This window comes from Corticium candelabrum, chromosome 10 (genome assembly GCF_963422355.1).
Source record: "Corticium candelabrum chromosome 10, ooCorCand1.1, whole genome shotgun sequence".
NCBI classification, from domain to species: domain Eukaryota; kingdom Metazoa; phylum Porifera; class Homoscleromorpha; order Homosclerophorida; family Plakinidae; genus Corticium; species Corticium candelabrum.
In genome coordinates, this window is record NC_085094.1 from 1,307,984 (window position 1) to 1,322,149 (window position 14,166).

Sequence of the window (14,166 nt, forward strand, 5' to 3'; positions counted from 1 at the left end):
GGTGATGGTAGAATGGTATCATCACCATAGTTCTGTAGCATCTAAGATGGCCAATAAATTTGATGTTGGGAGAAATTACTTTTGCAATGAGGGCTCTATCTGCAATATACTGAAGAGGCATGATGAATTGTTGCATGAAGGGAAAATTATTGTGGTTATTACTTTTGTTAATTGTTATAGTGTCAATAGCGTATCAGCTGTAATGGTATATATTTGATTTCATGTTTATAGAGAGGAACTATACTTATCAGGAGGTGTTGTTTTTGTCACGTCTCGTATCTTGGTAGTGGACATTCTAAGAAATCAAATTCCTATTCACATTGTAACTGGAATCATAGTCAATCATGCTCACAAGTAAACTACATTGTTGTTTTGTCGAGTGTTTTGCATTTTACATGGTGTGTCAGAGTTTCAGATGGGAGCACTGAGGCCTTTATCTTGAGACTGTATAGAGAAAGAAACAAGGCAAGTGTCTATAAAAAATTTATGGTTTGTGCAGTTTTTCTTGTCTTTGTATCGATAGTGAAATTGCTGTTTACCTATTTCTTGCAGACAGGCTTTATCAAAGCATTTTCTGAATCACCTCAGTTATGCACTGGAGGTTTCTTCCAAGTTGAAAAATTTATGAAAAACTTGTTTGTTCGAAAACTGTATGTATGGCCTCGCTTTCATGCAACGGTGTGCACGAGTCTTGATAAACACAAAGTATGGTACATAGCTAGTGCATAGAAATTTTTTGATTTTTATTCTCATTATATTTTTTGCTATGCTTAGCCTGATGTAGTTGAATTGCACCAGAGAATGTGTGAGTCAATGTCAAACTTGCAATCAGCTATTTTGGATGTGATGAATGCTTGCTTACAAGAGATAAAGAAAACAAACAAATTAGTCAGTTTGTGTTTGTGTTGTATGCAACATGTTATTGAGTATGCCCAATTGTTGTGATTCCAGCTGGATGCTGACTTGTTTACAGTTGAGACCAGCATTAGCAAGGCATTTGATCAGCTTGTTAAAGTTGAGCTAGAACCCATGTGGCATCAGCTGGTAATCTCTTGGTATGGTATATGTGATTATTTAATGTTTGTATGAAGCTGTTGGCTTGGTTTCTAGAGCAGTCAATCGAAACAATTGGTCAATGATTTGAAGACGCTTCGTTCACTTCTTAGGTACAGGTCTCAAATTACTGAGTACATGTACTAGATTAGTAGCATGTATTATTGCAAATCATATGTCCTTGTTCGAACAGCATTATAACTGTCATTACAACACTTATAAATTGAAGGCAAACCCCTCTAAAAGACAAGCAACATTGTCATGACTGTACACACAGTGTAGTACTGTAATGGTCTAGCCATTCCCTGCCTTGTTCTGCTGTTGAAATTACGTTATGACTCGGATCAGTGCAATAGGCATTACTTAATTATCTGGCTTATGATATCAAGCTTGAGGTTAGTTGCTCTGAAAGATAGACCTCTTAGAAGCTTCTTTGGTAAAAAATTTTCTGGATGGAGAAACGGAGCTACCAAGTTAGGCTCATGTCAGTATACGTGAGAATAGCTTACTTGCTGACATTTCTGTACTTCTGTTATAGTTGCGCTGCTTTTAGGTACATTGCAATGACAAAGATCATGCACTTTATCACTTGTTTTGGAATTGAGGATTACTAAAACATCTGCTGACTAAGCTTTGGTTACAGACTTTTTCTGTCACACACAGTTCAAATCTAACAAGTGCTCGGGGTTTCTGTGTTTTTGAATGAAATTTGAGTACAGTTTTCTAAACTTGAAATGTCTTCAGCATTGTCGTGTTCTTGACAAAACTCTAGGGAAGTGACGGCATAACATTACAGATGACACACGCATGAAGAATCTATTTACAGATATCAATCATCCTAATGGAGTTGTCACACTCTTCACATTGGAAACTCAATTTCTTTTTCAGAAAGATTTTATAAACAAAGAAACTTACTGACAGAATTAGGGCAGTTAGTACTGTTGTTAGAATGTCGATTGTATCAATCTCAACACTCTTTCTCAAGAGGATTACACGGTTCTCTAAAACGTGTTAGGTATTAGAGTATAGAAGCTTTTTTAATTTTGTTTGCATTTACTTCATTACAAAAATGTCCTCTGATGTTAGTGAAAGTGGATTTTGCACAGCTTGCTTGAAGAATCTACATCACCTGAACTTCTTATCTACTTTTGTTTTGTTATTTGAAACAAGATTTGGGTGTCAAACACAAATTTACAATAGATATTATATGAATGCACATTTATGAACGCATTTTGGGATCTTGTGTTGGGATCCCTTTTTGGGATTGCATGTTGGAATCACATGTTGAGATTGAGGATGTTGTCAACTCACACTGCATGTCAAGAACGCATGCTAAAAATCGCATCACACAATATAATCCCATCTCATGTCCAGTTCGAATATTGGCTGTGGCGGCATTCCATAGTTTGCTGCCATTGTATTTTAGTAACCAAAGCATACTAATGGTTTGACAGTTTTGCAAGCAGAATGTTGTAATTTTACAGTCTAAGTAAACAATTTGGTGCATGTGTAAATTTCCAGTTCTAACAATCACTGCTAATATATTCTTTAGGTTAGTTGTTGGTTAAAAGGGACTACTTATTTCTGTATAGGAAATAGAAAATAGAAAAAAGGTTCTGTGTTGCACTGAATGGGATAAGGTTTTGAGTCATCTATTTATGTACCATCATTTCTGCAAATTAACATACAATTATCTTGGCCACATATAATTGAGGCTCTACTGCACAAATTGTGTAGAAGCTGTGTGGAGTTTGTCCAAATATTTAAATTTGACCTTGTGTGTGAATCATTAATTGTTGCTTTAAATACTTAGGGGTTGTTCAAAATTATCGACACTTGAAGCCCCCTTGCCCTTCCCAAAGTGTACACAATATTATTGATGCACAATTCAATGGCTTGACCATGGTTCCATCAGGGGAGTAGCGTCGCATGGGCTAGACCGGGCTATTTCCCATCATTTGTAGCCATGGTCATAAAAATTGTGGACTGTAAATACGTGTAAGGACCAAAGGTGTATATAGTATATACATCACCCTTTTTTCCAGTCTGGATCTGCCACTGATTCTACTGTATCAGTCAATTAGAAGGCAATAAAAGTAGGCATGTCTATACAAGTGGGCATGCTCGATAGCAAGTTTAGCTCCCCATTTCTAGAGGTCATGCTATGCCCTTCGTTTGAGAAAGTTGTGGTAGAGACAGCTAGGCTGTTTATGGACATCTGATGTTGTTCTAGAACATAACCGGAATAGGCTGCCTCAGTTGTACATGTTTGCAAATCCCATACGTATGGGTGACTAGCATGGGAACAATTTTTAACTAAAAACTAAAAATTACAAAATTGAAAATTGAGTTACTACATATAAGAAATCAAAAATGCAAAATTGAATGACAGCTGCACTTTCCGGCCAAGTATATTCTATGTAGTCTTCAGTGACAGCACCTAGGCATGATAAAGCAATTTGATGTTTGGCACTGTCTCCTTCAAGGTATACACTCTAGGTGACAATCTCAAGTAACGGGCTGATGAAATAGTTAGCGGTAACGATCTAGGATTCTATAGGGAAGCAAATTTTTGTTCAGTTGATGTGGCGTCTCTAATTTGTCGATTGTACACTTGCGCTAGTAGAGGGATTTGGTTTGTAACACACTTGTGGGTATAGTAAAGGTGCACCTGCTACTTGCGCCAAAGCGACTAAAATAATTATTATGGCACAGGTGTAAGCATAGCACAGTTCCCCTGCACTTGGATAGCACAAAGCATCTGCACTTGCAATGCATCTGCACTTGCATGCATTTGCACTTGCCATAAGCGCTAAGCGGATTAGCTTGTTTTAGCAGAAATTACTCGACACAATGATACACAAAAGTGATAATTGAACTGTATAACAAACCTCTCAGATAATGATCTCCTGGATACAGATATTGTTGCTGAAGAGAATGGGTGATCTGCATGAGAGTATAGGTGTAACAATCAACAAGAACAAAGCACTCGATTGATTCAACAGAAACTCTCTCCATGTTCGTCATGTGCTAATTATGGTTTTTTAGAATAATCGGCTTTTAAAACCAACGCTGATAGCTTGCTATGAGTACACTTGTACCACTTTGTATACACCTGCAAGTGTGTTGCAACCAATCCCTCCAGTGCAAGTCTACAATCGACGAATTATGCTACAGCAACTGAACAAAGAATTTGCTTCCCTAAAGAATCATAGATCATACTGCATACTAATTAACTGTTATTTCATGTGTTGTTTGAGCGGTTTGTCTGTAGAGTGTACACCTTGAAGAGACAGTGCCAACACTCAAATTTGCTTTGTGTAGGTGCTGTCACTGAAGACTAGATAGAATATACTTGGCCGGAAAGTGCAGCTGCCATTTTAATTTTGTATGTTTGATTTTCTTAGATGTAGTAACTCAATTTTCAATTTTGTAATTTTTTAATATTTAGTTAAAAATTGGTCCTCAAAATTAGAATGCACGATGTACTTTCAATTTGTAACTACACTAAAAATGTGAAAATGAAAATGGCGGGAAAGTGCACTGACCAAGAATGACTCAGTTGTTTGTATTATTGTGTATAATCATTACAATTTGAAATTGCTGGCTGTTTATCTCTTGCAGCTATTTGACTCAGTATGACTGTGTGACATTTTTGAAGTATCTGGACTCTGTAAGGTGATGCACTTTGATTTGATTTTAGTTTTGAAATGTGTAAACATGTTAGTATGACTAATAACAGAAGTTGTGTTTTCACCTTGCTTCCATAGCAATGAGCTTTTTGAAGAATCGATTGATTATCATGAAGTATTAAAAATACAAATTTAGATATAATTTACTTCCAAGCATGCTGCTGGTAAAATTTATTGAGAATTGTATGTCTTTTGACTTGACTACAAATCTTGTAACATTGCTAACGTATTCTGTAACTATCAAACTAGCAAGCTTTATCACATATGGGACATGGATGTCGTCTTTGCTATGTACCTTTGGGTTGGTTATTGCAGATGGGTATGCTTTCATTGTTTACTTCCAACAAGACTCGGTAATTTTGGCAATGAGCCGTCAGAAACAGGTCTTTGTAAATGTTACATGACTGAACAAGTAGCTACAAAAGTTATTGAAGTTCTTTGGTCTGTGTGGCTATGCATGTGTGTGAATGTGTGAAGTGTTACTATGTTTCAAGCAAGGTTCCTCCAATCAAGTAGCTGGTCCAACTTTCTAACATGTTTGTTTGAGGCTTCAATCTAGGTCTGGCTTGAGAAACAGTAGAGAATGGGCTTACGTAGAAGTTTAGTTTCCTGTTTACCATCTACAGAAAATACTTATTTAAACAGGCTTTGCTTGGATTTGGAATTCATCAATGTGTCAAGGCTAGCATGGTTAGTCTCTTCAATGCCACACTCAACAAGGTAACACTGAAGCAAACTAATGATTTCCTGGTAGCTTTATAAGATTGGTTTGAGGTGCATCCCAACTTTCATGAAGACTTCTTTCTGTGAAACCAGTCATGCTATAGTAGATTTTTGCACTTAAAAGAATCTCAGCCAGCTGTCGTTAACAAGTTGGCTGCACGTTTTATCTTTTCTATGAGGTTTATTTTGTTGACCTGGAATTGATCGTTTGCTTTGTTACTGTTGCTAATTTGCTGCACCATGCCTGCATCTGGCTGAAGCATGCTGATTGAGAAATGAAAGGATTTTGCTGACAATTGTGAATTTTGAGCAGGCTTACCTTGTGCACCAACGTCATTATCTGTTGCAGATTTATGTTGTCACTGCAAACATCTAATTAAGAAGTGTTGCCAACATGAAGTGCATACTTTGTATGGAATAATGTATGTTTTGATTCTGTTCCAAACAAACTGTCCCAATAAAGCAGTTGCTCTGATTGAGTGACATTCACTGTAGTCCAATCACGGAGCAGTGTTCAAGTTTCCTTATATGTGGGAACCGAAGACAATGGACAAACAGTCAGTCACAAACCATCAACATCTATAAGAGTTTTTCAACAGAAATGTGTAAAATTGCCGCCGGTTTTGCTGGAAATGAACAACATGCAGAAACATACCCATTGCCATCACAAAAGCAATTTTTACTTATTACAATATCTGGGAACTAAACACTGCATAATCAAGAGTGACACATCTATGTCTTGTGTGTGATAACTTTGTTATTCTGATGATTACAGACTTTTGGTGGTGTTACGAATTTGGTCACGTATGATTTTAATAGATTTTACAAGTACATCTTTGGGAGAAAAACGGCATCTGAATTCATAATGTGACATGTTTATCATAGCTTTTCAAAGGGCTCATAGCCATAGAAGCCATGGTGAAACACAGGTTTAGTGTTGATTAATGTTTAGTTTATATATTAATTGCATTCTTGTTGGTCAAATGAGGTTAGCTAGAGCGTTTATTACTTAACATAGCCGAGAGTCCAGATGTATGTATTAAGTAGTTATTCTGCTCTTGAATGTGTAGGTACAACTCCGAGAAAACAATAAGCAAGTCTTCTACTTGGATGTTTTTGGATGCAGCTGATCAAATTTTTGCTGTAACTGCTAATATTCAGCTGTAGTGATATTATATATTTAATATGTATATAGTGTATGCCCTTCTAATTAGTGTGCTCGAGCTCGGGTGTTTGGAGATGACCAAGAACAGAAAGCAAAAAGATCAAAGAAAGAAAGGTAAACGATTACTGATGAGATTGTCTTTGGAGCGATAATGTTGAATGCATTTTTGCAGAGAGCCACTTCTTGAAGAGAATCCTAAGTGGAAGTTGCTGTCTGATGTTCTTGATGAAATTAGAAGTAGCAATTCAGAATGTAAAGTTTGATACATGCTTTATGTTACTTGAATTGTCAGTGATGTCAGTTTACCTGAAAATCAGCTCTCCAGGAAGGTAGAATTTTAGTAGTAGCATCTGATGATCATACATGCAATCAATTAAGAGAAGTAAGGGCAATCCAATTCTGTGCTTATCATTTCTATATGTGAATATGTCTTAGTATCTAACAAGTGGTGTAAAATCGTTTATGAGAAAGGTGTTTTTACAAGCTTTTGGGCCAAAGCTGCAAGGTGAATAAACTGTATAGACAATTTGGTAATGGTCCTTAACACTCTGACTTTGTCAGAGCCAATGCCTTCTGTTGGATCAGGAAAAAGACAAGGGAAAGGACGAGGACGAGGACAACCACATGGACGAGGACAACTACAAGGACGAGGACAACCACAAGGACGCAGACGAGACAGACAAGTGAGTGAAATAATGTAGCTGCAAGCTTTATTGCTGCTGTTCGTGAGATTGGCAAATACTATTGATTTTGATAGTTACCATCAGTGGATACATGGATTAGTTGCTATAGATTAATGGTATCTTGGGATGCCCAAGGGGTTACAAAATCCTTTTCTGTGAATCAGAATATATATTTTATTGTCTCAATGGTGTTCAATCTAAGTGTGCTTCTATTGTTTTGAGCTTGAAGGTTAAGGTTGCATGCTAAGAGGCATTTGTGAAATTAACACTATTCAGTTGACTAATTAATTAGTCAGCAAGTTTCTTTTTAATGATATCTGACTACCAGTCGATTATAATTGGTTTTATCGAGTTATGCCTTTCTACTGGCTCATAGTAGTTGGTTGGAAGTTGTTAGCAAGTGTAGGAAAATATAGTCAATACAGAATGAGCCTAAAACTTGTATACAGCAGTCACTGACAGTGTAGAAGAGTAACTTGACTGCTGAATGCAATTGACTGCATGAGTTGTCAGTCTTACACACCTTAATTGTGTCTTAGGTTAGCAGTGTACTGGGCAAGTGCTTGAATTTTGTATTTATGTACGTAAAGCATAGATTCCTTGTATAATCATGACTACAATACACAAATTACAACGTTACAAGGAAGAGTTGAACTTGTTGGTATGTTGTGAAACATGTGATACGCCTTAACTTCTTGGTTGCTGCAGATGTAACCAATTTTTGAATGTGCTCTTTGAAAAGGGGGCATTTTTTTATTGACAACTTGCTGTGTTGCAAGTGCCAAATGGGTACTATCTGACTGCTGAATGAGGGTGTTTTTGTTGTCAGGGGCGTGGATCAGTGGTTACAAATTAGGCAAGTATTTTTCAATCAAAGGTGCTACTATATAGTGGAGCATTAAAAAGATGCAACTATAAGTGAAGTTGCATGTTTGGAGATCACCTGATAATTTCTAAATTGAGGTTGCTGCTCATACAGGGTCAGTATCATAAAGACTGTAACCAGTCAATTAAGCTCTGTTAATTCTTGGGTTTCATGAAGTTTTTGCCCAAGAACTTGGCCTTGGCCCAAGATCTACAATTTCTAAGACTTGATAATTTTATACGAATATCAAACAATTAACATTAAGGAGTTGATAATTTCATATTGATATCATGTTGTTGGTAATATCCATATGAAATTAGCAAGTCATGGAAATTCTTGTCTAGGTATTGGGCAGGAAATGCTTAGGCCAAGTTCTTGACTAAAAACATACACCCTCGTTATGATTTGATCATTTAATATTAAGCTTTCTCTGTTATTGTCACCGCACCATTTATTGCTCTGAACTTGATCTTGAACTATATGACAAGCACAGATATGAGAAGTTTTAGCAATGTATTGACTTTTTGCATTGATAGTTTTCCTGTTTGTCTTAGGACAAAGTTAACAGTTGTGTTGGGATTACTAATTAGGATTAGTTATGGAATTTTTGCTTAATTTTAGTTCTTGATTAATTGGACACTGCTGTGTTTTGTGACTGAGTACCTTTGTAGAAACTTACTTCTGAGTCTCATCAGAAGCAGGCAGCAACAAGAGTGCAGGAAGACTCTATTGGTGAATCTGCTATTCAAGGGGAGAATGCTGCTGACAAACAATCGGTACATGACATTATGACAGTGTCTCAGGCTGTACTACTTGTGCCCTTGAAAGGGGCAAGGTAGATTTTTGAACTGTCGTACAGCAATATTGTGAAATGTGATTGCCTTTTTGTTAGTGATTCTTACTTGCTCACACGAGCACTTAAAGATCATGAGCCTCATTATGTTGTTCTCTATGATCCTGACATGAAATTTGTGCGAGAGTTGGAGGTTGGTTCATGATGTTTGTTGGTACTGTACTGGTAAATCAATTATTGTGTGTTCAGGTATACAAGGCAAAAAGGCCCGGTGTTCCAGTAAGAGTGTACTTTCTGTTTTATGAAAATTCAGTTGAGGAACAGGTATTGTATACTTGCACAGTTTACTCTTAACTTTTTGTAAGTTAATGGAATTGTTGTAACTGTTGCAGAGATATCTTACAGCTTTACGAAAGGAAAAGGATGCATTTGAGTTACTTATTAGAGAGAAAGCTGTAAGTTGCTCTGAATCATGTTGATTTAGTCTCTTTTTGCGAAGGCATCCATACATTGTACAGTCTATGGTAGTTCCTGAAGATCAGGATGGGAAGAGTGGTCATGCAGTAAATTTGACCCGAGACTTGAGCTCTCCTGCAAGTGCTTCAACTAATAGCAGTAGAAAGGCTGGTGGAAGAGCAGAAGATGCAAAATCGACGGTGTCTTTGCTTATATTCTCATTGATTGGGTTGGTCTTGACATGTGTTCATAATGATGTGTATAAGGTTGTTGTTGATGTACGAGAGTTTCGAAGTAAGCTTCCGTCAATTGTACACAGACGAGGCATTGATGTGGAGCCTGTCACGCTGGAAGTAATTTATATGCTATTTGTAGTTGATTGTCATGATTGTGTAATGTATGAGAGGACTGATTTTGTGCAGGTAGGTGATTATATTTTGAGTCCTGAAATGTGTGTGGAACGAAAGAGTGTGTCAGATCTCATTTCATCTTTGACATCAGGACGACTGTGAGTCAATAGGCAGTGACATTGACAAGAGATGAGTTTTATTTGTATTTCTATAATTAGGTATAATCAAGTGGTGGCTATGACCCGCTACTACAAAAGACCTATGCTGCTGATAGAGTTTGATGAAGCTAGATCATTTAGTCTTCAGGTCATTAACTAAGTCTGTTCTATATATTACTAATTATATTAATTTTCAAGTGTTGTTGTTTAGCCACGATCAGCTGTTGGCAGTGAGATCTCAAGCTTGAGCATTCCTTCGAAATTAGCTCTTTTAACCCTTCACTTTCAGAAGGTTAGACAAGGACTTGTTTATTTGTATGAATGTAGATGCAGTAGTTTGAAACTTTTACAGTTACGCATTCTTTGGTGTCAGAGTCCGTATGCTACAGCTGAGTTGTTTCAGTCTTTAAAAGTTAGACGGTATTTGACACTGACAGAAACAGTGTTATGCTAATTCAAGTACTATTTTAGGAAGAACAACGACAACCAGATTCTGCAATAGCAGCAACAATTGGCACTGATTCAGAAAGTGTGAAACATCAAGGCATGGTGTATAATTCTGCTCCTCAAGACTTTTTGCTGAGACTGCCGGGAATAACGTTCAAGAACTACAGGTTGAGCACATAACAGTAACATTGGAGTAGACAGTAAACAGATTGGTTGTTGTAAAGCATAATTAGTTACTAAACTTTAATTAATGCAGTTTTTTGAAAATTTTCTTACTTTGTGTCTGTCTATTTCATCAGTCTGTTTGTCTGTTTGTTTGTGGTTTTGTCTGTTTGTCTGTCTGTCTGTTTGTTTGTGGTTTTGTCTGTTTGTCTGTCTGTCTGTTTGTTTGTCTCTCTTTTGATTGTTTGTCAGTGAACATAAATTGTGGTTTATTTTCTATTTGTCTGTCTTTCTTTTTTGTCAGTGAACAAATGTTTTCTTTGTATGAGTGTTGATTTGGTAGAGTTAAGTACTAGTCTTGATTGTGGACATTCAGCACCACATTCATTAATTAATCATAGCAACTGCTTAGTCTGGTTTTAATGTGTGACATTGAACGTTTTTACAGTTTAAGACAAAATAGAGCAATCGGTTTGTTTGTCAGTGGTGTGCTTGTGAAATTTATATTGCCATTCATCTCCGTATTTGTATCTGTGTCTGTGCTATCTGTCTACGTGATGGATGGCTTGTTCCATTGCCAATTTGTTTTGTCTGTCTGTTCGTGTGTCTCTTTATCTATCTGTTTGTCTGTCTTTTGTCTGTCTGTCAACACCACATAATTAATTGTTACAATTGCTGTGCTAAGGTTACAGTAATGTGGTCTGTGGACCATTGATTGAACAAAACAACTAAGGAAGGGACGGGTGTGTACAGACAATTGGAATGCAGCACATGTGCATATTGTTATAGCTGGTGTATTAGCCTGCCAGTCGATGTGATGATGCATTAGCATGCTTTCAAGAGGTATCCAATAGATATCGAATGTCGACAATCCACCTGCTCGTTAATGTTTGAAAGCTTCTTTCTCATGCTTTTCATGTTTATTAGCAGGTTCCAGTAAATGTGCAGCAGTGGTTTTGTAATCTAACCTAGCAGCTGAGGGTTTATCACTTTAGTGCTTCTTTTTGGTTTAATTTAATGTGCAATTTTAACACACAGGACATATTTAGAGATAGATATGAACTTTGTCTGTGTATTTAATTAATTAATTAATTAATTACCATATTTCAGTTTACAGTTTAAGTCAACATAAAAATAATCTGCTTGTCTGTCTGTCTGTCTGTCTGTCATACCTCAGTCTTTGTCTGGGCTTATGGCAAATCCAGTAAAACTCCAGAATTGCCTGAGCTCGGATATTGCTGAAGGAAATGCAGCAACATGTGATATGCAAGCATGCTCTGTCAAACATGCTGCAAGAATAAGGTCATGTCATGGATGTGGAGCAGAATCATGGCTTTAATCTATTCCTTCAGCACCAAAATTTGTTCTAAAGTCCTCAGAATGTTGTGTGGCAGCATTTTTTGAGACTTGGTATTTCTTTACCATATTTCCAGATTGTTACCAAGTGTGATTTTGGTAGAAGCCTTGATGAACATGGTTATCATCTATTGACCTGCAAGTTTGGCGGTGGCCCAGTATTGCAACACAATACAATCATGTCAACTTGGGCTAAATGTTTAGACGAGTTAAATATTCTTCATCAAGTTGAGCCAAGAAATAGGTATACTGACTCTGAGAACAGGCCGGATATAACAACATATGATCCCGCTGGACACTTGACAAAAGACTTGGACATTTCACTTGCTTATCCACATTCTTGTGACATCGCACAATCAGCTGCCAAAATATCAGGTTATGCAGCTGAGTTGAGAGAAAACGCAAAATGACAAAATATGGTCAACAGCAGTGTATAGCAGGATCTGATACAACGTGTATTCCACTGGTTTTGAACACTTTGGCTTTTGGGGCCCTATGGCTAAGACTATCTCGATAAGATCTCCAAAATTTCAAGAAAAGATGCAAATGGAAAAGCAGCAAAACAGACTCTAGAGACAGATGGAGAAAGCAACTGTCTGTAGTTGTACAGTCTTGCAACTCTCGTGTGATTTTAAAAAGTTCTCGAAGTTGTCTAAGTGCAATTTTGATGATTTTTTGTATGATAAAGACGTTCAACATTTTGTTCATTGACTGTCATTGTTATGCATATACATAAAGTTAGCAATTGTTATTGGTAGAGTAAGAGTTCTAATATAACAATCTGTCTGTCTGTCTGTCTGTCTGTCTGTCTGTCTGTCTTTCTGTCTGTTTGTCTGTCTGTCTGTCTGTTGATCCATTAGGTCTGAATTGATGAACAGAGTAATGGACTGAGGAGGATTTGTATACTTCTGAAGATTTGCTTGTTGTATCTTAGAATCAGTAAAACCATCTGTCTGTTTGTCTGTTTGTCTGTCTGTCAAGAACAAAGTTGTCTAACAATGAGATAGATGTAGACAAATTGTTTGATATAGATGTACAATTAGGCCACGTTTGTTGATAATTTTAAAGAGTAGTTGATGAAAAGTGTCTGTCTATCTGTCTGTCTGTTTGTCTGTCTATCACTTTTATTTGAATCATATGTTACCGCAATGTATATACTATATGTGAATTCCAACTACTATCGGTAATATCTTGTTTAACTGTTACGTTAACTGTACTAGTAGCCTAGATCTATGCATACTAAACAGTATAGAGTTTTCTTTGTGCCACAGCCCATGTCTGTGTAGGCAGTGGCTGCAGTTGTGCCCATGCAAGACGTATTGATGAATAACCACTGTTTGTCTGTCTGTTTGTTTATCTAGCTATGTTATTGTGCATGGCGTAGGAACTTGTGCATACTTGGATGTTTACATTTTTCATTGGTTCTCAGGTATGTCATGAATCAAGTGGAGAACATTGCGCAGCTTAGTCAAATGAGCATTGAGAAGCTGAAGGATTTGCTTGGGAATGACAGTGGAGCCAATGATATGTGGAATTTCTTTCATGTAAAGTCTGATTCAGTTGGTAGTTCCAAGAAGTTGCGGTAATGATGGTCAACAAAATTAATATGAATAATTAATGTTAATTAGATATACAAATAAACAGTCATCTTTATAGCGCAGTCACTTAGCTATATTAATGATTGATTTGTACATTGTTATGTATTTGACTTCTATGAGATTGATTATGTGACAAAAATGCAAGATTGTATTTTTCAAAATAATTCTCTTAATTAACTTTAAGCGATATCGGAGTTCTGTTTGAATTTATGGAGGCTCTCAGTTTCCTGTGAAGTCGTTAGTTTGCTATGACACCAACGTCTAAGAACAGGTATTTTGCTGTGATACGTTTTTTTATCTATGCGTAATATAAACGCGGCAAGTTAATTCTTTGTGTATGCATAATATTGTGCATTTAGGGGCTTGAAAAGATCATGAGACAATTGACGTTAATTACAAATCTGCTACACACACGCGCGCGCACACACACACACACACACACACACACACACACACACACACACACACAATCAATGTCAATTTAGATGTCAATATCAATACGTATGTACTTGTTTGGATTCTCTCTCAGTTATCTCAATGCAGTATTGTCTGAGTATTAACAGTATTAAACTGCTATTTATTTAATTAAAACTAAAGTTGGTTCAAGTGGATACTATTGCGTGATTTGATTGTGAACATCAACTGACTACCTATGAAGAATGAAG

The 14,166-nt window shown here is 36.7% G+C and overlaps 2 protein-coding genes across 3 annotated transcripts; both read left to right on the forward strand.

The window, feature by feature from the left end:
- The first annotated feature begins 567 nt into the window (after window positions 1-567).
- LOC134186013 (DNA repair endonuclease XPF-like) lies at window positions 568-6,326 on the forward strand. The gene is made up of 6 exons (XM_062653920.1): window positions 568-705; window positions 775-888; window positions 952-1,044; window positions 1,111-1,166; window positions 4,678-4,726; window positions 6,288-6,326. The coding sequence occupies exons 1-6, from the start codon at window positions 625-627 to the stop codon at window positions 6,324-6,326; spliced, it is 432 nt and encodes a 143-aa protein (XP_062509904.1). The 5' UTR covers window positions 568-624.
- Window positions 4,471-13,695, forward strand: LOC134185837 (DNA repair endonuclease XPF-like). 2 transcript variants are annotated; one of them, XM_062653720.1, is made up of 18 exons: window positions 4,471-4,731; window positions 6,539-6,611; window positions 6,683-6,747; window positions 6,806-6,885; window positions 6,951-7,015; window positions 7,069-7,138; window positions 7,195-7,316; window positions 8,853-9,016; window positions 9,074-9,167; window positions 9,224-9,298; window positions 9,367-9,429; window positions 9,493-9,783; window positions 9,853-9,938; window positions 9,999-10,086; window positions 10,150-10,230; window positions 10,291-10,350; window positions 10,410-10,552; window positions 13,333-13,695. In XM_062653720.1, exons 2-18 carry the CDS (start codon window positions 6,579-6,581, stop codon window positions 13,487-13,489), a joined length of 1,737 nt encoding a protein of 578 aa, XP_062509704.1. In that variant the 5' UTR covers window positions 4,471-4,731; window positions 6,539-6,578; the 3' UTR covers window positions 13,490-13,695. The 2 variants fall into 2 exon arrangements, with proteins under 2 accessions (XP_062509704.1, XP_062509702.1); XM_062653718.1 differs by lacking the exon at window positions 4,471-4,731 and adding an exon at window positions 6,337-6,397.
- The last annotated feature ends 471 nt before the right edge of the window (window positions 13,696-14,166 follow it).